Raw genomic sequence first — 23608 nt, 5'->3', positions numbered from 1 at the left:
TTGAATATTTATCAACAGTGCACAATTAAATAAAATGTATTATTACTGTTTTCTACAAAGCAGTTTTTGTCAGAATTCAAACACATGTCCTTGATTCTTCTGAAATAAACAATTTAATAACATGATTTATTACTGTTTTTATTTTCTTCTACCAAAATTTACTTTGAAATTTCTCTGTGTAAATATAAACCTAAAAAACATCCCGTTCACATGCTAAGGAATAATAACAGTTTTCAGCTGATAAAAGACTAAACAGTGTTCAACTTAATATTCTTAAAATTTTTAGAAAAGCTTATTGCAGAGCCAATACTGGAGTTTGAAGATAGGTGTTTATTGTTAAGCACACCATTTCCGGTAGTTCCTGAGCATCTGTACTTGTTTATGTGTGCATGTACATGTACATTACAAAGGGCCAGTGTCATCTCTAGGGCTGATTTCTGACTCTATTCGTAAAGTCTGCTGTGTTTATCAAGTTGTTTTGCTCATCGGTCCTGTAGCTATCCTTTTGAGTTAGAATAAGTTACCTCTTTGTTTGCATGTCCTAAAACACAACTTAAAGGAGTTTCCTTTTTTAATTCCTTTTATGAAGGATATGTTGCCATCAGATTTTTAATTTCCAGTATGTCTTTGGTAATGAGATGAAAAAATGTTATAAGGTATGAACAGGGAAGACCTCATAATATCTCATTCGCACTCCCACCAGCCTATGTCAAACAGAAAGTTGGGAAATCAGATCAAATCACAGAATGTTGGAGAAACCCAGTTTATTATAGCCTTGAATCTGATGCACTGTGGGAACACTGGATTGGTGTTAAGGCGGGGAAGTAATTGTGAATGAGGGAGTATAAGGATTGTGAATTGGAGCATTGGGAATATGACGGGAAAATCAGATGAAGTAGCGGAAGTTCTGAACAAGAGAATAAATGTGTGCTTACATCAGAAGATAAGAAGGAAAGATAAAGGTGTGATAATGCTTATCGGTGATGTCTGCTGGGTTTTGTGTATCAGAAAAAAGTAGAGAAAAATTGGTGAACAGGGCTATTGAGCATGTTGCAGTCATTAAGACTGTGAGTAAACTACAAATGAATATAATCTCAGCATGTGCCCCACAGGTTGGCAGAAGTCATTATAAAGATGGAGACAGGCTGATGGAAGCAATATCGGAAGTGTTTTGAAGGAACAGATTGTAATTGATGTCAACGTCAAAGTGCATGTTGGAGCCAATACTAATGATTATAAGGGAATTCTTCAGTACCAAAAATTTAGAATTTGAGGAGATTCTGGAGTTTAGTGATGCAATGGAAATTTTTGTGCACAACAGCATGTTTTAGAAGGAGGAAAACAAATTAGTGACTTGTGACATTGGTACAGTAGAAGTTACTTTTTATGTTTAAAATATAAACAAATTATCGTTGTTCCATTCTATATATTCTATACACTTTGTAAGAGGCTAGTTTTCTTGAATTATGCTTCTCTCTGAATAGTAGAATTTACACTGTATAGCAATCATTGAGACTGTTAGGATGAAGTCAGTTTTTAAAATATGAGATATATTCTCATTGTTTTCTACAGTCTCCACATCTCCACATCCTTTCCTGAAGATATTATCTTTAATAAAACATGCCTTCTTCCTCTCTTATCCCTTTTTGTAGACAACCTTGTAGAAGGAAAACGAAAACGACGAGGCAACTTAATAAACAATAGTACTCCTAGCAGGACACCAACAGAAAGTCCAAGAGGTTCCGCATGTAGCAGCAAGAGGAAACTTATGTGTTCTGAAGACGACCAGTCCCCTGCCAAGCGTGGACGAAAATCATCTTTCCCCAAAAAAGGTATTAGCTTGTCTTTGTCATGACAGGAATATGACATTTGATCACCCATATACATCCCAGAAAGTACTGACTGTTAAATTCTGCTTGTAAGACTTTTTAGCAGCTGTGTTTGTAAAGTAGACCATTTAACCCCAAAAGGGTCTAAGAACACTGCTTCATTATCACTTATTTTAAAGATACTCTTAATGTTTATTCTTTTGCCATATGTTTGTAATAAATGTTCAATTTTAAAAATAATCTCTAGAAGAATTGACTGCAGTTTATTTTATTGATGTGGTAATTTTCTTATACAGTTTACAACCTTTCACTCTTCTAAATCATTTCAGGAACTAGAGAAACTGTTAAATTTGCAGCATTTGAACCTAGAACTAGAGTTATTAGATACTTAAAATGATCAATTAAGATAATATAATAAAAGGTAAGATAAAATAATCATACACCCACTGAGCAAATTATTAGAAATACTGTACTAATTTTGGATAGGGCCTCCTTTTCCTGTCAGAATAGTCCCTGTTCTTCTTGGCATGGATTCTGTAAGGTGTTGGAAACATTCCTTTGAGACACTGGTAACACTGTTGATGTGATTGCATCAGGCAATTTCTTCTGATTTGTTAGCTATACATTCATGCAGCAAATCATCCATTCTGTCACATCCCAAAGGTTTTCAGGTGATTCAAATCCGGTGAGACAAGCCATTGAAGAATGCTGGTAGGGAATTCCAACCCTAACAGCTGTGTGCCTCAGCAGAAAACAGCAACATTTATTTTTATAGCACATTTTAATACAGATAATGCAGCTCAAAGTGCTTTACATGATGAAGAATGAGAAAAAAGACAAAATAAATAATTAAAATAAGGGAACACTAATTAACATATAATAAAAGTAAGGTCCGATGGCCAGGGAGGACAGAAAAAACAAAAAAATTCCAGACGGCTGGAGAAAAAAATAAAATCTGCAGGGGTTCCAGGCTACGAGACCTCCCAGTCCCCTCTAGGCATTCTACCTAACATAAATGATCAGTCCTCATTGTATTCAGGGTTCTCATGGAAGAACTTGATGATGACGGTCATGTGGACTTCTGGCCTTTAATCCATCAGTGTAGGGACATCACGGTGCTTTGATCAGGTGGTGGTGACGTAGGTTGCCACCCCTGAAAACCGGAAAAAGAACAGAAGAGAAAGTAGGGGTTAGTACAGATTTTGAATATGAATACAGTGATCCCTCCTCGATCGCGGGGGTTGCGTTCCAGAACCCCCCCGCGACAGGTGAAAATCCGCGAAGTAGAAACCATATGTTTATATGGTTATTTTTATATTGTCATGCTTGGGTCACAGATTTGCACAGAAACACAGGAGGTTGTAGAGAGACAGAAACTTTATTCAAACACTGCAAACAAACATTTGTCTCTTTTTCAAAAGTTTAAACGTGCTCCATGACAAGACAGAGATGACAGTTCCGTCTCACAATTAAAAGAATGCAAACATATCTTCCTCTTCAAAGGAGTGCGCTTCAGGAGCAGAGAATGTCAGAGAGAGAGAGAGAGAGAAAATCAAACAATCAAAAACCGATAGGTGCCGTTTGAGCTTTTAAGTATGCGAAACACCGTGCGGGAAGCATGTCGCTTGACAAAGCAGCTGAAAGGAAGCCCAGCAAGGAAGGGAGCAATGTGAAGGTAGTCTTTCAGCATTTTTTAGATGAACGTCCGTATCCTCTAGGGGTGCGAACAGCTCCCCTGCTCACACCCCGTCCGTCAGGAGCAGAGAATGTCAGAGCAAAAGAGAGAAAAGCAAACAATCAAAAATCAATAGGTGCTGTTTGAGCTTTTAAGTATGTGAAGGACCGTGCGGGAAGCATATCGCGCAACAAAGCAACCACAAGTAAGCCCAGCAAGGAAGGGAGCAATGTGAAGGTAGTCTTTCAGCGTTTTTTGAGGAGCAGCCGTATCCTCTAGGGGTGCGAACAGCCCTTGTGCTCACAATATATTTGAAGAGTTTTATTTAATACGTAATACATGCTCTGATTGGGTAGCTTCTCAGCCATCTGCCAATAGCGTTCCTTGTATGAAATCAACTGGTCAAACCAACTGAGGAAGCATGTACCAGAAATTAAAAGACCCATTGTCCACTGAAACCCACGAACCAGCGAAAAATCTGCGATATACAGTATATTCCCGTCTGCAACTCTGCAATGAATCAACTGTACAACTTTCTTTTTGATCCTGGATGGCTAATAATTTTCTTGATCTAAATCAAAATAAAACGGAGGTGCTTATAGTGGGTCCATCAGCTTAAGCCCAAATTGGTCTTGGACGTCTCTGCTCTTTCTCTGTCTTTTGCAAACCTCAAGTCTGCAATCTTGGTGTTATCTTTGACAGTAACCTCTCTTTTGAGAAACAGATTAATTCTGAAGTCAAGAGTTGCTTTTTCTAGCTTCGTCTTTTAGGTAAGATCAAGCCTTTTTTATCTTCTAGGGATCTTGAGAAAGCTACTCATGCTTTTATCTTTTCTCGCCTTGATTACTGCAACTCGCTGTATTCTGGGATTAGCAAATCCCTGATACGCAGGTTACAGCTGGTCCAGAATGCTGCTGCTCGCTTTCTGGTTGGAGCAAGAAAGTCTGATTCTGTTTCTCCAATATTAGCTTCTTTACACTGGCTCCCTGTCAGTTTTCGAATTGATTTTAAAATCTTGTTGCTAGTTTTTAAATTTTTACATGGGCTTGCTCCTGCCTATTTATCTGAATTGTGTGCTTTACACCAGCTATCTAGAGTGCTTAGATCTTCTGGTCAGTTGTCTCTTGTTGTCCCTCGTACCAAGTGTAAAACTAAAAGGGACAGGGCTTTTGCAGCTGCTGCTCCTCACCTGTGGAACTCTTTACCTCATTACATAAAGGAGGCTTCTACAATTGAATTGTTCAAAACAAGATTAAATACTCATTTCTATTCACTTGCTTTCGGTGATCTTCAGTAATACAGATGGTTTCCTCATTGTGATTATTGTAATCTTACTTCTATTTATTATTTATTTTATTTATGTTCATTAATTTTATTTCTATTTTTATTATTTATGTTACCTGTATGTTTTTTTCTTCTGTTATTGTAAAGCACTTTGGCCACAGCATTCCTATGTTGTTTTAAATGTGCTATATAAATAAATTGACATTGACCTTGACCTTGACATTAACTCATCCATAGCAATAAGTGACCAAGGGTTGGCTTTCATACTGTTACACTTACAAGTAACAGGTTTGAACCTCTCTTTTCTCTCCTTTTTCCATCACCTGAGGAAATGTGAAGCACAAGGTAACCATTACCAGGGACCTTTCTGTAAAATTTACGAGTAGGGTATTAAAACACCATTTTAATATTTACTGTTTTCCACAATGAGAATAGTGGATATTGTAATTGAGGCATCTGCAATTACTGCAGGTTATATAGAATATAACCTGCAATAACTGTCATTGTCTATGTCGGTGCAGATGGCACAAGATTACCAGCCTTGGAATTTTAAATAACTTTTTATGCATGATGAATATATTTAAGTAGAATTTGTAACTACCTATCTCAGACCTATTACTTGTTTTTGACTAAAATATAGGAGCTTCTTGTCAGCTTCTTGCATGTAAGGAGGTGCTTAAAATATGTTGCTCCTCAAGAGAGAGCTGGATATTATTGAGATCTAGGGCAGTTTTTTGGGGCAGGCCAAGCCAGCATAAATCCTCAATGTTAGCCAGTAACGTAATAAAGTATTGCTTATGAATACAGGAGAATATACAGTAAATGTTGTTAATACATGTTTACCTGCAAATACTGGCTTAAAATATGCTTAAATGTAGAATGCAAGAACACATTATTTGACCTCTGTCAGTTCTAGTGCAAAAACCTCATTAAAATGTCTTTTTTTTTTTTTTAATATATGGCTGTTTATTTAAGTGAAATCTGACAATCAGGACACAATTATGTACTCTGTTCATGTGGGTAAAAATGGGCTTGGATTAGAAATGATTAGTGCTCTAATTATACTTTTAAAAATGTTACTTTTGGAAAAATTTCCTGCTTGGAGCATTTGGCTGTAGTTCTGGAAAGCTAACTACTCATTTTATTATTGACTTTTGCCTACCAAAACACACCTCCTTCATGCCTGAAATTAAGTTTTATTGTCATTGTGCACTATAAACTCGGGTAATATTCTTTTAACTGGTGACTTTAGTTCAAGCTCTGAGAACAAAGCTTTGGAATTTCTTCAACTACTGAATTCCCTAAATTTTAATCAGCAAATTGCTGGCTCAACATACAGTATAATCTGGGTCATTGACTATAAATATATATATTATGTTGTTAATATTTTTAGGCCATTATTGTATTTTTTGTTCCACTTTTTTGGTTTAGTTGCATTGTGCTACTTAAATTCTTCATCTGCAGACAAATTTGTTAATTTTATTAGAGACAAGCAAGTTGCTAAAAAATGCTCTACTGCACTCTTCATCTGTGTATTGGAAAGTATGTTGAAGGTAAATTTAATTTTAAATGTACAATTAAAGCACATAGCGAAGGAATTGCAGATTTCAAAAAAATAATAATTTGATCAAATCTTTAATTATTCTGATTAATATTCTCTATAATATAAATTCATTAATAAATTTTTACAAGTAGATAGGTAGAACTTTATTTGCCCCCAGGGTGGAATTTGGCTTTTTACAGAAGCTCTTTAAATAAATAAATAAATAAATAAATAAATAGTAAATAGGTAGATAAATAAGTAAATAAAAAAATAAATATACAGAAACACTTTGGTCTGAACACACACCAGTATGACTATAAAGTTAAAAATAAAAAGCAAGAAAACTTGTGACTTAGCTGACACAGTCCCAGCAAGGTATTATGCAGACATATCGCTGTCTTTATAAAGGAGCCCCAGATAGTGTTTCTCGACACACATCTGCTGAATAATTCATTGGCTGAAAGTACTCAGCGTTAGTGTGTCCAAGAAAGAATGTGCCACATTGTTCATAATGGAACTCAGTTTTGTTTTAATTCATTCCTTCGCTACTGCCTCTAGGGGTCCAGAGTTTGTCCTATAACTGGGCTTGCCCTTTTTATTAGCATGTTGATTCGGAGGGCCTCTTTTGAAGAGATGATATAGCCCAGCACAACACAGCATAAAGTTCATAAAAAATTTGCAGTGGCCATCACAGAGTTATAGAAGATGTCTACTCTTTCTTATATATTTCCTCTGCTTGAACAGTGACCGGACCTAGAGGCTGTTTGATGCGGCACAAGACAATAACCAGTTCTTTGGTTTTGCTGATGTTAAGATACAGAGAATTCTTTTTGCATTATGAAACAAACTTCTCCACCTGACGCCTATACTTTATCCTATAAGTACAGAATCATCTAAGAGTTTCTGGAAGTGATATGTCGTGGCGTTGTATTTATAGTCTGAGCTGTACAGAGTGAAGAGAAAAAGAGATAGGACTGTTACTTGCGGTTTTCCAGTGTTGCTCACATCTGTATTAGAAACAGTCATTGAGACTGTGGTCTGCCTGGCAACTAACAGAATCCTAATATGCAGATTTAAAATGATATGAAACCAGACATATTTATTTCCGGAAAAGTATTTTATCTTTTTTTGTTACTCAGTTTCAATTTTCATAACCAAATGCTTTTGTCATTGAAGACAGTAACATTCTTCTTGACCTTGAGCTTGATCTTTCTGAACATTTTGACCCCTTAATGTTTTTTCCCCCTCCTGTTTTTTTCTTTTTTTATAGCTTGGCAACATGGAGAGATGTGTTCTACTTCAGAGAGTGGATGTGATCTGCCTTCCAACTCCTCGGATCTAGTAGAAACATTTGGTCCACTTCCACAAAGCACTTCTCTCTTTCTTGGCTATGCTTTTCTGCTGACCACATCTTCAGAGAATGATCGAGAGACCAATCACACAGGAGACAATAAGGAGGAAGGTCAGCTTTTGAGGATATTTTTTTTCCTGAGCTTGAAATCTTGTAGATTCTAATCCTGTTCGGTGGTATATAGGCATAGTATGTAACATTCAGTGCTCTTGCCAGATTTCACTATACATTTACAACTTTATATAATTTTTATCAAAATTGGACTATAAAATACATTATTAAGATTACGGTTTTGCACTCCAGAATCGGCAAGCCTCGTTTTTTTTATGTTTTGTATATTGCTTTTATATATAAAGTTCCCCATTAACTGATGTATATGTACAATACTTAACACTATTTATAGATAGATCTAGGTCCCTACTGTTAGAGAAGTGGTGCAAAATGGGCTCTGTCCTTAATACAATTTGGCAAAAAAGAGATTCACCTAAATAGTTTAACTTTTTTGCTTGTACTGAAAAATAAGGTTAAGAAGGCTTTAAAGCATTTGTTTCTTATCCTGCTAGACACTGAGTCTTTAATGGTTTATTTAACAGAGTATGTGGAAACAGCTCCTTATAACAAGCAATACACAGAGAGACAACTGAGAGCAGGAGGAGGCTATGTCATGCTGGACGTCAGTGACAGCCAGGTAAGGATGTTAAAAAAGGATTTTTTTTTTTGGATCCACATTTTAAATCGGTCAGTTAAACAAATATTCAGTTATGCTTAGGCTCACATACCAATTCAGTATGTCAGATCGTACTCTGTCAGCACAATTGTGTTTTTATTTTTTTTAAACATTTTATTAAATTTATTAAAAGAAAACATTTTGTACAAGCATGTCAAATTTTACCAAACTTAAGTTCAAATCAAATCAACCCCCACCCATGGGAAAGAGAGTTAGGCCAGCAGAGTAAAGCTTTAGTAGTAGGAAAAATAAGTAAATACTGTAAATAGATAAATAAAGAATAATTAAAATAAATAAGGGACGATAATCCATTTCCTCAATTTAAATGCCTATTCTAAAATGTTGTTGATTAGATCCTGCCATGTTTTAAAAAAGTTTTGCACAGATTCTTTCAGTGAGAATTAGATTTTTCCAATTTCAGATAGTATATAACATCAGTTACCCACTGACTTAACAGAGGTGGGTTAGGATTCTTCCAGTTGAGCAAGATAAGTCTATATGCCAATAGTGAAGTAAAGGCAATTACAGTTTGTTTGTCCTTCTCCACCTTAAGCCCATCTAGAAGTACACCACACACAGCTGTTAATGGATTAGGAGACATTCTAACACCAAGGCTGTCTGAAAGACATTTAAAGATTTTGGTCCAAAATGATGTTAATTTGGTGCATGCCCAAAATATATGGCCCAATGAGGCTGGAACTTGATTGCAACGTTTACAGGTTGAACTTTGCCCTGGAAACATTTTGGGAAATTTTAAACAAGACAGATGTGTTTGATAGATGCTTTTAAGTTGAATAATTGTATGCTTTGCACATATGGAGCTCAGGTGAATTCTGTGCATTGCTGCCTTCCACTCCTTTTCTGAAATGTTGAGTGAGTGATCCTTTTCGGACTGTACTCTGGGATCTTTGAAAGCGAGGGATTTAAAAATGTTTTTGTATATTACAGAAATGCTGTTTGAGTCCTCAAGACTGATTGGTATCTTTTCCAGAATAAAAGTAGGTGGGAGATGAGGAACATTTGGGCAGGTTTTGTTTAGCAAAGTTTCTCATTTGGAGGTAGTGAAAGAAATGTGTTGCTAGAAAGTTAAATTTGGAGTGTGATTGTTCGTAGGATACGAAGACGTTGTCAATGTAGAGATCTGTAAGTGATTTAATCCCAAATGTTTTCCAGACATTAAAAAGTCTATACGTTTGAGAGGGTGGAAAAAAGGTGGTTATCGCACAAAGGTGCTACAGATAAAAGCTTCTCTATCTTGAAGTACTTCCTACATTGGTTCCATATTCTAAGTGAATGAAGCACAATTGGTATATTGGCGATAACTTGTATTTACTGGGTACAAAGCAAAGAATATAAAGAAGTACTGTAGGATTTTATTTCTATTCATATTCTATGTTCAGCTGTTTATGTCAATGTCCAGGTTTTTATAGCTTGTATATTTGCCACTTTAACAACAACAACAACAACATTTATTTATATAGCACATTTTCGTACAAATAATGAAGCTCAAAGTGCTTTACATAATGTAGAAAAGAGAAATAAAAGACAAAGTAAGAATTAGAATAAGACAACACTAATTAACATAGAATAAGAGTAAGGTCCGATGGCCAGGGAGGACAGAAAAAACAAAAAAAAAAACTCCAGATGGCTGGAGAGAAAAAATAAAATCTGTAGGGGTTCCAGGCCGTGAGACCGCCCAGCCCCCTCTGGGCATTCTACCTAACATAAATGAAACAATCCACTTTGTATTTAGGGTTCTCATGGAAGGACTTGATGATGATGGTCATGTAGATGTAGATGTCATCATCTGGCTTTTAATCCAACAATTTAGGAACATCACGGTGCTTTGATTAGGCGGTGGTGGCGCAGGTCGCCACCACAGAAAACCGGGAAAAGAAACAGAAGAGAGAGTAGGGGTTAGTACGGATTTTAGAGCCACCACGAATAGTTATTATAATGAATTGAGTATACAGAGTATCAGGATTAAATGAAGGTGAAGTTATCAGAAAGCCATGTTAAAGTAATGTGTTTTCAGCAGTTTTTTTAAAGTGCTCCACTGTATTAGCCTGGCGAATTCCTACTGGCAGGCTATTCCAGATTTTAGGTGCATAACAGCAGAAGGCCGCCTCACCACTTCTTTTAAGTTTTGCTCTTGGAATTCTAAGCAGACATTCATTTGAGGATCTAAGGTTACGATTTGGAATGTAGGGTGTCAGACATTCCGATATATAAGATGGGGCGAGATTATTTAAGGCTTTGTAAACCATAAGCAGTATTTTAAAGTCAATTCTTAATGACACAGGTAACCAATGTAGTGACATCAAAACTGGAGAAATGTGCTCGGATTTTCTTTTCCCAGTTAGGATTCTAATAACTACATTCTGCACTAGTTGCAAACGATTTATGTCTTTTTTGGGTAGTCCTGAGAGGAGTGCGTTATAGTAATCTAGACACCTGAAAACAAAAGCATGAACTAATTTCTCAGCATCTTTCAAAGATATAAGAGGTCTAACTTTTGCTGTTTCTTAAGTGAAAAAATGCTGTCCTAGTGGTCTGATTAATATGCGATTTAAAATTCAGGTTACAGTCAACAGTTGCCCCTAAGTTCTTTAACTCCGTCTTGACTTTTAATCCTAATGCATCAAGTTTATTTCTAATAATTTCATTGTCTCCATTATTGCCAATCACTAAAATTTCTGTTTTCTATTTATTTAGCTTGAGAAAATTACTTTTCATCCAATTTGAAACACAAGTAAGACATTGTGTTAGTGAAATAACAGCGTCTGGGTCATCGGGTGCAATTGATAAATACAGCTGTGTGTCATAAGCATAGCTGTGGTAACTCACGTTGTGCTCTGAGATATTCTGACCTAACGGAAGCATGTAGATTGAGAAGAGCAGCGGATCCAGGATATAGAGCCTTGTGAAACACCATATAGAATATCATGGGTCTTTAAAGTATAATTACCACAACTTAACAAAGAATTTTCTACCTGCCAGGTAGGATTCAAACCAATTTAAGACACTGCCAGAGAGGCCCACCCATTGACTAAGGTGATTTCTAAGAATGTTGTGATCAGTGGTTTCAAATGCGGCACTCAGATCTAAGAGGATGAGAATAGATAAATGGCCTCTGTCTGCATTTACCCGCAAGTCATTTACTACTTTAACGAGTGCAGTTTTTGTGCTGTGATTTGTTCTAAAACCTGACTGAAAGGACTGTAAGAGACGGCCAGCAGCTCAACCCAGCCGGGATGCCCCCGAGATGGAAGGATGGGGGAAGGCAGCTACATGTAGACACTGCCTCCTGCAAAACTCTAGATGACAGCTCCCCTGGAGTGTAGAGGTTCCCTGTATTCCCACAGTCAGCTTCTCAGCCCTGTTGAGCACCATAGGTGCCGCCAGGGGGAGCTGTGAAAGGACATGGGGAGTCATGCTTCCCATATAGTCATGAGGACGGAAGCCCTGAAGTACTTCCGGGCTGATTAAAGAACTTTAATTCTCCATCTGACCCAGAAGTGCTGGCAAGTCATGTGGACGGAAGAGCAGAAGCACTTCCGGGTCAAAGACTATTCAAACAACTGTTGAAGACCCAGCAAGGGAGCTAGAGTTGGGTGGAGGTGGACAAAGCATGCTGGGAGGTGTGGAGGAGAGAATTGTGTTTATAATTATTGCCTGTTTAGTGCGGCTGTGGTGCTTAGTGGGCACTATTCGAAGAAGAAACTAAATAAATATCTTCTTGGTGCTTTTACCTGGTGTCCTGAGTGTCTGTCTGTTTGGTTTAAAGGGGCAAAAGTGCCACCTAGCGTCTTACACCGTCCAGTAATAAAATTGAAAGTTAGGTAGAGCCATGCCACCTTCTGCCTTAGGTCTTTGTAGGGTTACCGTTTAGGTTTGTGGATGTTTTGAATTCCAAATAAATGAGGTTATGATTGAACCTACCTTCTTAAAAAATGATTTATTGATGTATATTGGAATGCTTTGAATTAGATAAAGGAAGGATATTCATCTTGACAACTTTAATTCTTCCCGCTAAAAGTGAGATGAAGGGTAGACCATCTATGCAAGTCTTGCTTAAATTTTTCCATGTAGACAGCTACATTTTGTTGAAGAATATTGTGTGCTAATATTGTGTTTGGGAGTTCACTTTAAAGAGCACACTTTTATTCAAATTAATTCTGAGACCAGAAATCTTTTGGAATTCTGCTAGTGCTGTTAGGACTACAGGCACAGTATTTTGTGGATCTGATATATATAGTAATATATCATCTGCATATAGTGAAATTTTCTCTTTAAGTCCTTCTCTGATAATCCCCTTTATCTCATAAGCATTTTAAAAGTGGACTGCCAGTTGGTCAATGGCGATTGCATCCAAACACGCATTAGGTTGTTTCTTGTCTTCTCTAAACTGAGTAGAATTTAAGGACTTATAGTATTCTCTAAATGTGTGCATTATATTTTTATGGTCAATGATTTTGTCTGTGTCAATGTTGGTAATTGCTAGGATTGCATTGCAAACTTCCTGCTTGTGGATTTGTTGAGCTAAGATCTTATTAGCTTTCTCTCTGTGTTTATAGTAACGATGTCTTGATTTAAAAATGAGTTCTGTTTCTTTAGTTGACAGGAGGTTTAGTTCTGTATGCAGAGCCTGTCTTTTCCCATCAAGTGCCTCATTTGGACACCTTGATATATTCTGGTAATTTCATTGATTAGCTCTGATACATTCTTGGTTTCCAATTTATTTTTGTGAGAAAGATATGAAATAATCTGTCCTCTTAAGAAAGCCTTTAAGGTTTCCTAGAGTTTTCCTGCAGAGATCTTTGAGGATGTACAGTGGGTACGGAAAGTATTCAGACCCCCTTCAATTTTCCACTCTTTGTCATATTGCAGCCATTTGCTAAAATCATTTAAATTAATTTTTTCCCTCATTAATGTACACACAGCACCCCATATTGACAGGCAAAAAAAAAGAATTTTTGAAATTGTTGCAGATTTATTAAAAAAGAAAAACTGAAATATCACATGGTCCTAAGTATTCAGACCCTTTGCTCAGTATTTAGTAGAAGCACCCTTTTGAGCTAATACAGCCATGAGTCATCTTGGGAAAGATGCAACAAGTTTTTCACACCTGGATTTGGGGATCCTCTGCCATTCCTCCTTGCAGATCCTCTCCAGTTCTGTCAGGTTGGATGGTAAACGTTGGTGGACAGCCATTTTTAGGTCTCTCCAGAGATGCTCAATTGGGTTTAAGTCAGGGCTCTGGCTGGGCCATTCAAGAACAGTCACAGAGTTGTTGTGAAGCCACTCCTTTGTTATTTTAGCTGTGTGCTTAGGGTCATTGTCTTGTTGGAAGGTAAACCTTCGGCCCAGTCTGAGGTCCTTAACACTCTGGAGAAGGTTTTTGTCCAGGATATCCCTGTACTTGGCCGCATTCATCTTTCCCTCGATTGCAACCAGTCATCCTGTCCCTGCAGCTGAAAAACACCCCCACAGCATGATGCTGCCACTGCCATGCTTCACTGTGGGGACCGTATTGGACAAGTGATGAGCAGTGCCTGGTTGTCTCCACACATACCTCAGTGCAAGACACATGACAGCCTGCATGGAGTTTGCTAAAAGACACCTGAAGGACTCTGAGATGGTGAGAAATAAGATTCTCTGGTCTGATGAGACCAAGATAGAACTTTTTGGCCTTAATTCTAAGCGGTATGTGTGGAGACATATACTGAGCAAAGGGTCTGAATACTTAGGACCATGTGATATTTCAGTTTTTCTTTTTTAATAAATCTGCAACAATTTCAAAAATTCTTTTTTTTGTCTGTCAATATGGGGTGCTGTGTGTACATTAATGAGGGAAAAAATTAATTTAAATGATTTTAGCAAATGGCTGCAATATGACAAAGAGTGAAAAATTGAAGGGGGTCTGAATATTTTCCGTACCCACTGTATTTGTCTCTCAAAAAAATAATCGATTTGCTTGGATCTCGTCTGCTAATAAAAGTGGGTTAAGACAGAGCAGCTGCGAGATAAATATGTGGAGCATAGTGATTTAAACTCCATGATCAAAGGGGGCGTGGTTAGAGATAACAATAGCATCATACTTACAAGATTTAATTGTAGGCAAGAAATTGTTATCTATAAAGAAGTAGTCATTGCTTGAGTAATAGTGATTGACTGGGTTAAGAAATCTCCAGGGGTCTGATAAGTTGTGATTGGTTACAAACTGTGCAATTGTTTTTGCAGTGTTCGATGTCATTACCCCTGTGGCAGGAGACTTATCTAGGTCTGGATTTAAAACACAATTAAAGTCACCAGCCATTATAATTTTATGAGTGTTCATATTGGGAATTGATGGAAATATGTTGTGGATGAAGTCCCTATCATCCACATTGGATGTGTAGATATTTAGCAAAATCACTTTACAGTTAAATAAATTTCCCATGACAATCTCATATCGCCCTTCAGGATCAGATACTACATCTGATACTACAAATGAGATTGTTCTGTGTATAAGAATTCCCACACCTCTGGTTTTCTTTGTAAAGCTTGAATGGAATATTTGGCCAGTCCAGTCTCTGTGCAGCTGAAACTGATCCTTGCTTAATAAGCGGGTCTCCTGTAAAAATACTATAATTGTGTTTTTGAACGTTTTACTGTATTTATTATTTGATGCTACACAAAGTTAATGTATTATATAAAAACTACTTATAAGGAGTATGTTTAATTATATCAGTTTTAGGCACTTTAAATTAAACATTCCATTACTGTCAGAAAAGTGAGATGTAAAACTTTTCAGATAAGTTTTGGGGTTCTTCATATTTGTAATAAACTACAACCAGTCTGTATAAAAACTAGCAGCAGTTAAACAGGACAAAACCTATTTTTTGAAGGAGCAAGACAAGTAACTATTAGAGCTTTTTGCACTTCAGTCTCAGATATATTCTTTTGTCCAAGAAAAAGTATAAAGTAACACAAACCACTAACAGTGTAACAACATGTTTTTATTTTGTAATAATTAAGATAAATACTTTAGTTCTACAAGATGGCTGTGTGTAAAATTGTCTTAATGTTTAAGTTAAGAATAGACCACAGTAATTATTGCCCAGATATAAAGATTAAATTCAAATTTTGATCTCGCCAAATTTTCAGGTTTAACAGAGTGCTTCATTGTATATGGTACTGGATTTTTACATTAAGGACATTTTGTAGTATCCTAAAACTGTTTTCAGTTTATAAGTGAAATATGTTGATAGCATAGTGATAATTGATTTCATCTGATCATTTCAGAGTGCTGTATTCAATTTCAGTTGAAGTTCATGTGTTCTCCTTGTATCACTATCAGTTTCCTTACCACATTTCAAAATGTTTTTTAGGTTAATTGTCAATTGTAAATTAGCCCTCAATGTGGAAGTTTGGGATTGTTCATGAGTTTATCCTGTGTTAAGCTGGCATCCTGATCTCGACTGGTTTATGTGTTGTATCTGATGCTGCCAAGATAGGCTCCTGCTCCTGAACTGGATTATGCTTGCTTGATAATGGATGGATGAATAATGTCACTAATACCTGCATTTTTCCCTGTATAATTGTTGCGAATAATTCTTGATTGTAGTAAACAATGGCCCCTCTGTATCTGAATTACATTTTTATTTCTCAAAGCCTGATCCTGTGTCAGTCCTACTTATGACAGTGTCTTATATCCCATTATGATACCTAAGGTTTATTTTGAAATTTAAAACTAGGAAGTATATTTTCACTTAAGGTAGATTTTCTAAAATTGACTGACTAGATTTTCTTCAGCTATGTTTTATCTTTTTGAATTGGAGATGCAAATTTTCATCACTTTTACAATTAATAGTTTTCCCCTTTTGATCAATTAATAAATGTTAATTGTAAGAAAGAAAAACTCTACTTAATAATACAAAAAATAATGCAATAATAAATTTTCCAGAAGAACGTTCTATATTTGTACTATACTTGTAAGAATCTGTTTTAGTGAAAGTGAAAATGTGTTACAAAATGTCTCTCTATGTTACTAAAGACGATTTTAGACTTGTTTGTTTAGGAATATGAGCTTGTTGACATGATCAAGAGTCAGTCACATGTGTAACCTGTTAACTATGAGACCACCAACTGACAGCAGATATTCTGGTAGCACTGATGTTTCAGGTATGTCCAGATAGCCAACTGCCAAAGTTAAGATGCATTTTAAATCCATTGTTGGCTGTAAATAGCACTGTTTTTATACAATCGGTCTTCTTTAACATAGTGGCTTGTTGTCATTAAACAATTCTTGGTTGTTAGAGTCAAAAATCTGTTAGGAATGGTAGGTTATTAGTTGTGGCAGGGGGGTTTTCAGCTCTTGCTTATCAGGAAATCTTTTTTCTGTATCAGCTGGTGCTATTCATCTCTGAATTGATTGTGGTACCTACCCAGGCTCAAAATAAATGAATAGCCACTGAAATTAATTTACTTTCAAACATGCTGAATGATAGCATTTCCTTTTCTATCTTTGTACACCTCCCTGCATGATTTCCATGTAGCCACTTATCAATGATTTTCCTAGTTATGCAATGATACAGTGGATATGAAAAGACTACACATCCTTTATAAAATTGCAGATGTTACATAATTAAAAATTAAACCAAGTTAAATCCTGTCAGGACTTATTGCAACTTCATTGCAAAACTGCAGTCTATACAAACAAGGTGAAAACAAATCAGAAACTGTTTTAAAAAAAAAAAAAGGGGAACAAAATTGATACAAAAACCTGTTAGCATTAATGTGCACACCCCCTAAACTAGTACTTAGTTGAAGCATCTTTTGATTTTATTACAGCACTCAGTGGTTTTGGGTAAGAGTCAGTTTGGCACATTTGGACTTGGCTGCTCCTTGCAAAAAATTTCCAGAGATGTCAAATTATGAGGGTTTCTCCTGTGCATAGCTCTCTTCATGTTACCCCACAGATTTACATTTGGATTAAGGTCTGGGCTCTGCCTGAGCCATTCAATAACATGATCATCCTTTGATGAAGCCATTGCTTTGTTGACTTTGACATATGCTTTGGGTCGCTGTCATGTACCTCAGATCAATGGGGGGGGGGGGGTCATCCACCATACTCGCCCCACTCCACACCACTCCAGTGGACCAGCCCCTAGGGCACCAAAACTTACACTCCTTTATGGGGCCCTTGATTGCGCTGCCTTCCCTCCCCAGGTGTCCAGCTCGTTCTGTCCAAGACTGCTTCTCAGACTCCTTTTAACCTCCGAAGCAATTTCTCTTCTGACACATTCCTTCCTCTGTGTGTAGGCTCTCTTTAAAATTGTTAGCCAGTTGGGTGCAGAGATGATGAACCGCTACCTCTGCAGCAGCATGGAGGCTTCTGATTGATTCACCCACCACTTCATGTGAATGCAGCGTGGTCAGACATTGCCTCCGCTAACTGTGGAACAAAACACATTTACACACCCTCGCAACTGCTTAGAGCCTGCACCTACACAGGGTACGATTATTTATGTAAAATCGGCACTGCGCCACAGACCACACGTCACAATGATATCTTGATTATTTCTGGGAGTTTGACAATAACAATATAAATGAATGATTTTTTGCATCCTTTAAAAACGTGTTTGTAATAGTCTTATTGATCTAGCTTGGTCTATAATAGGAAATTAATTGTAGATTGCAAATGGGGCAAATGAGATTAATGGAAACAACAGTTAAGAAAATAACAGGTCTGTTTTATTTACTTTAAACTGAAGTAAAATAACACAAAAACGTTAAAATCACCAGCATTACTGACAACAAATAATGCAGTGAGAAAACCATTTCAAAATGGTCTACAGGATTTACACAAACAACTGCAATAAGATCAACAAAACTATTATAATAAGAACATTTTAAACAGACTCTTGCCCTTAATGTAAACAAGATGAATCCAAAGAGAATAAAATACTAATCATAATTGAACTACAGAGCATGAACATTAGAGTCTGGATAAACATAAACTGTTCTGCTGTAAGGTGAATTATGTAGCCTTCAAGCAACAACAAAAAAGTTGTGTCAAATACTGCACAGGAAAAAAAACTATTGCATTTGTAAACAAGTTCTGTCATATTCTGCACAGAGATGCAAAAAACCCCAAATCTATAACATTTTAAAACAAATTACTAACTTCAAGTTCTGTCCAATAATTACACAAAGCAGTCGGAAAAGTAAAACCATTGTAAAATTCTACTGATGCTTCAGAGCAGCATTGTTACATGTTACAACATTTCATCTGGTGCTGAAAGCCCACTCAGAAGGGTCTGCTTGAGGCAGGAATGCACAGGTACTTTTTTGCAAGTTTCCCCAATTTAGAGAAATGTACTTCTTGTGTTTTCCACCACTCAAGTGGATTTACATTGCTGTACATCTCACGTATCATCAAGTAGCTCTTGATCTCTTTATCTGTGGCAGAGGCTCACCATCTCCGAATTCTTGTTTTGTTTTTTTTTTTATTAATAGATGCCAAAAGACTTTTTTTCTTTTTTGGCTCCCACCCTTGTGTCATCACCTGCTCCAGCTTCTGCAGCCATAGGGGCAGGATGGAGTGGGGCATGGAGGTGAGGATCTGTGCAAGTGTTTTAAATAATGAAAGGAAAATATGTGCTTTGGAATCAAGGATCCCCAACCAACATGGCTTGTGAAGTAAAACATGCCCAATAGACATATGCTTCTTACAGAAATAAAACAAATTTTTTTCGAACGAATTACATGATTCATCTGAACTGATTAATATTTTAACCTAAACATACATCCATCCATCCATCCTCAATTTGTCCAAACTGATTTTTTTTAACCTGACATCTATGGGACTTTGTAATACATAAGTTTCACTTAAATTGCATTTTGTAGAGAAACCCAAATTACTCAACAAGGACAATATGAAGCCTACGTCCTGGTCAACTTCACCAAAAATCCGCTGTTGTGGCAAAATGTGAAATCTTCTCTAGTTTATGCATCAGAGTTTGAAGACATTAATCATCCAATTTAGGCAGAGATGTTTGACTGGAATGTTTTTGGCGAGACACAGTTGATATATAAATGTAATGAATTATTATTATTATTATCTTGGGTCTAAAGTATTCAAAAGTTGTTTGAAGCCATCCTTCTGAATCGCATAAATTGTCACCATATCTTTTTCAGTGTAATTGGCAACAGTGTTTGTTACGTAATGCTATGTGTTGCTTAATTTGTTGTATGACACTTTTTTGCAGAATGATTCTGATAAAGTTTGCTGAGTGTTTTTTTGTGTTTGTACCTTGGGTGATTTAGATCTGTTGTGGATGCTGACTCCTGAAGCTTTTCTTTCATATTCTATGCGATGGTTAGTTTTCAGATGGTGAAACAAGTTAGTTGTCGAACTGTCTTTAATAGCTACCGATTTTTGGCATAGTTTGCAGATTGCCCTCTTTTGCACAACATAAGTCTTTTCAAAGCCAATCCACCTCCATGTGAGTGAGGATGATCCACATTTTGTAATTAAATCTATGAAGTAGATTGTGAGGCTGTTTAATCCCCTGGCACTGTTTGCTCACTCATTTTTAGGCAGCTTAACTTGTGGTGCGCTAACCATGCACGCCTATGTGCATTTTGCGCACGTGCAGTAGTTTATCCTGTTATGTTACATGAGACAGTGAATGTATGGACTCTCAAGGCGTATTTTTGATTGTTTTTTGCAAAGTGAGTGATATACTCAATAAATTCTGCTCACAGACCATGCACGCCTATGTGCTCATTTTGCGCACGTGCAGTGGTTTATCCTGTTATGTTACATGAGACAGTGAATGTATGGAATCTCAAGGCATGTTTTTGATTATTTTTTGCAAAGTGAGTGATATACTCAGTAAATTCTGCTCACACATCGTTAAAACAACAATTATTATAGACAAAACATTTTCCACACTTCTAGTGCTGTATTATTTTTGTGCCAAACATGCTTTTTGGAATTATCATCAGACCATAATACATTTTTTCACATGGTTGTGGTAGAGTGGGTATACCTTTTTGTGAAGTTTAGCAAGGTTTGGCTGTTTTTCTTTGTAGGAAAAAGATTTCAAGTTACTACCCTACCCCACAACCCAGACATATGAAGAATACAATTGATTGTTGTCACATGCAGGGGGCAATGAGTACTTGCCAGGAAATCCTGCAGATCCTTTAACACTAGAATTACCGAAGCCTACGAAAAAACGTGTAATCCAGGCCCACCTTAAATTCCTTCACACCTCTCCATCAGCGTCTTTTGTTTTGTAAATGTGTTGATCAGCACAAGCAGCCTGCTGTCCCATCCCCCACCTTGATGGAGCTCAACTCTCCCAACTCAAGCCAAGGCTCCTTATCTGCGAGTGAAGTTCCTGGAGTTTGTATACGGTAAATAATACAGTATATCGTTATTTGGAATACATGCATTTCATGTATGTTCCGTGTCTACAAAGATCTGGGTAAGTGTAGGATGAAAGGAAATGTGAGGCAAGAAATTCTGAACACTTACCTAAAGCAGAAACTTTTTTCAGGTTATGCTAATAATGGCGTGAAGTATATAATGTGTGAAGACTTTAGTCCAAATATCAAATTAACAGTGCACTTTTATTCAAGAATATAGTCAAAGAAAAAAAAAATCATTTGATTTACATGTTGTGGTCAATGAGTTAAAGACCCAAGCTCAAATGTCAGTTGACAGGAAGTTGATACGTGTTCTTGAATGGCACAGAGGTAAGAACGGCTATCTTATAACCCAAAAGTACCAGGTTCGAGTCTCAGCGCTCTGAGTATTGAGCTGCTGCTATTATTATTACTATAATAGTGCAAATGGTAGTGTGATAGCGGTCACGGGACATTGTATCTTTGATTGCCGGTACAACAAATAGTTCTGAGCAGGCATCAGCCACAGCACCAAATGTGGTCATAGATGCTCTTGTGACAAGAATGGAGATAAACGGCATCAACTCAGAGAGGGAAAGGCAAGTTTGTTGTTCCACGTGAACATTACTGACAGAATAATACTGAATGATAAAAAAAAAATAACAAGCGCTAACTTATACAAGTACAACCCCAAGCACCTCACACACAGGTAAGGAGCCTTGGCTTGAGCTGGGAGAACTTTTTGCCTAAGCTGAGCTCTGTGAAGGGGGAGATGGGATAGCAGGCTACTTGTGCTGACTGACACATTTACAAAGCAAAAGATCTGAACGTGTTATGATTGATTGATTCTGAACATAGCCACATCCTTGATTATTAAAGGGTGTGCACATTATTGCAACCAGGTTTTTGTATGTTTTTTTTTTTTTTTGTTTTTTTTTATAACCTTTTTCACTAAACAGTTTCTGATTTGTTTTCAACTTCATTGTATAGATAGCAATTTTACAATAAAGATGGAATAAGTTCTGACAGGATTTATCTTGGTTTCATTTTTTTATTACACAAACTCTGTGATTTTGGCAGTAGTGTGTAGACCTTTAATATCTACTGTAGGTTGTTGTAGTCCAAACTCACAAGCAGTATGATAGTTTTGCATGTAGTTATGCATTGTTAGTGTGCTGCCTTTGTATTTGCTCCCAAACTGAGCTCCCCTTAGCACAAATCATTTTCCCTTAAAGGCTCAAGTGTGCTTTGGTATGTAAAACATTCTGACATATAGCATAAATGCTTTTGTAGTCAGATATTAAAAAAAACTGGTAATCAATGCATCGTTGTGATCTGTGAGGCTGATCTTTTTTATACATAATATAATTACATTTTAGCAATATACTTAAATACTTAAGTCTCCAAATATTTGCTGATGAATAAGAGCAGAATGAATGCATTGAAGATGTATGGCAGTGACAAAGCATCTGCTGAATTTTTGGGAACTTTCTGGTAAACTTAACAAACACTGAGTGGAGCTACAAAGGCAAATTACGTTTCAATCATTTCAGACTATATACAGTTAGGTCCATAAATATTTGGACAGAGACAACTTTTTTCTAATTTTGGTTCTGTACATTACCACAATGAATTTTAAATGAAACAACTCGGATGCAGTTGAAGTGCAGACTTTCAGCTTTAATTTAGTGGGGTGAACAAAACGATTGCATAAAAATGTGAGGCAACTAAAGCATTTTTTTAACACAATCCCTTCATTTCAGGGGCTCAAAAGTAATTGGACAAATTAAATAACTGGAAATAAAATGTTAATTTCTAATACTTGGTTGAAAACCCTTTGCTGGCAATGACAGCCTGAAGTCTTGAACTCATGGACATCACCAGTTGCTGGTTTTCTTCCTTTTTAATGCTCTGCCAGGCCTTTACTGCAGCGGCTTTCAGTTGCTGTTTGTTTGTGGGCCTTTCTGTCTGAAGTTTAGTCTTCAACAAGTGAAATGCATGCTCAATTGGGTTAAGATCAGGTGACTGACTTGGCCACTCAAGAATTTTCCACTTCTTTGCTTTAATAAACTCCTGGGTTGCTTTGGCTGTATGTTTTGGGTCATTGTCCATCTGTATCATGCAACGCCGCCCAATCAGTTTGACTGCATTTAGCTGGATTTGAGCAGACAGTACGTCTCTGAACACCTCAGAATTCATCTGGCTGCTTCTGTCCTGTGTCACATCATCAATAAACACTAGTGACCCAGTGCCACTGGCAGACATGCATGCCCAAGCCATCACACTGCCTCCACCGTGTTTTACAGATGATGTGGTATGCTTTGGATAATGAGCTTTTCCACGCTTTCTCCATACTTTTTCCTTGCCATCATTCTGATAGAGGTTGATCTTGGTTTCATCTGTCCAAAGAATGTTTTTCCAGAACTGTGCTGGCTTTTTTAGCTGTTCTTTAGCAAAGTCCAATCTAGCCTTTCTATTCTTGAGGCTTATGAGTGGCTTGCACCTTGCAGTGCACCCTCTGTATTTACTTTCATGCAGTCTTCTCTTTATGGTGGACTTGGATATCGATACGCCTACCCCCTGGAGAGTGTTGTTCACTTGGTTGGCTGTTGTGAAGGGGTTTCTCTTCACCATGGAAATGATTCTGCGATCATCCACCACTGTTGTCTTCCGTGGATGTCCAGGTCTTTTTGCGTTGCTGAGTTCACCAGTGCTTGCTTTTTTTCTCAGGATGTACCAAACTGTAGATTTTGCCACTCGTAATATTGTAGCAATTTCTCAGATGGGTTTTTTCTGT

General features: G+C 37.0%; 1 protein-coding gene across 9 annotated transcripts in view; it reads left to right on the top strand.

Moving 5' to 3' along the window:
* Positions 1-23608, top strand: part of tp53bp1 (tumor protein p53 binding protein, 1) — a 476929-nt gene that overhangs the window by 412149 nt on the left and 41172 nt on the right. For all 9 annotated transcript variants that reach the window (XM_051920203.1, XM_051920206.1, XM_051920208.1 and 6 more), the window contains 3 exons: positions 1653-1832; positions 7602-7793; positions 8276-8370. In XM_051920203.1, coding sequence (XP_051776163.1) covers positions 1653-1832; positions 7602-7793; positions 8276-8370 — 467 coding nt within the window. The remainder of the gene's footprint in view (positions 1-1652; positions 1833-7601; positions 7794-8275; positions 8371-23608) is intronic.

Source organism: Erpetoichthys calabaricus, chromosome 17 (assembly GCF_900747795.2).
Source record: "Erpetoichthys calabaricus chromosome 17, fErpCal1.3, whole genome shotgun sequence".
Classification (NCBI taxonomy): Eukaryota; Metazoa; Chordata; class Cladistia; order Polypteriformes; family Polypteridae; genus Erpetoichthys; species Erpetoichthys calabaricus.
This window is presented reverse-complemented; position numbering and strand designations above follow the sequence as displayed.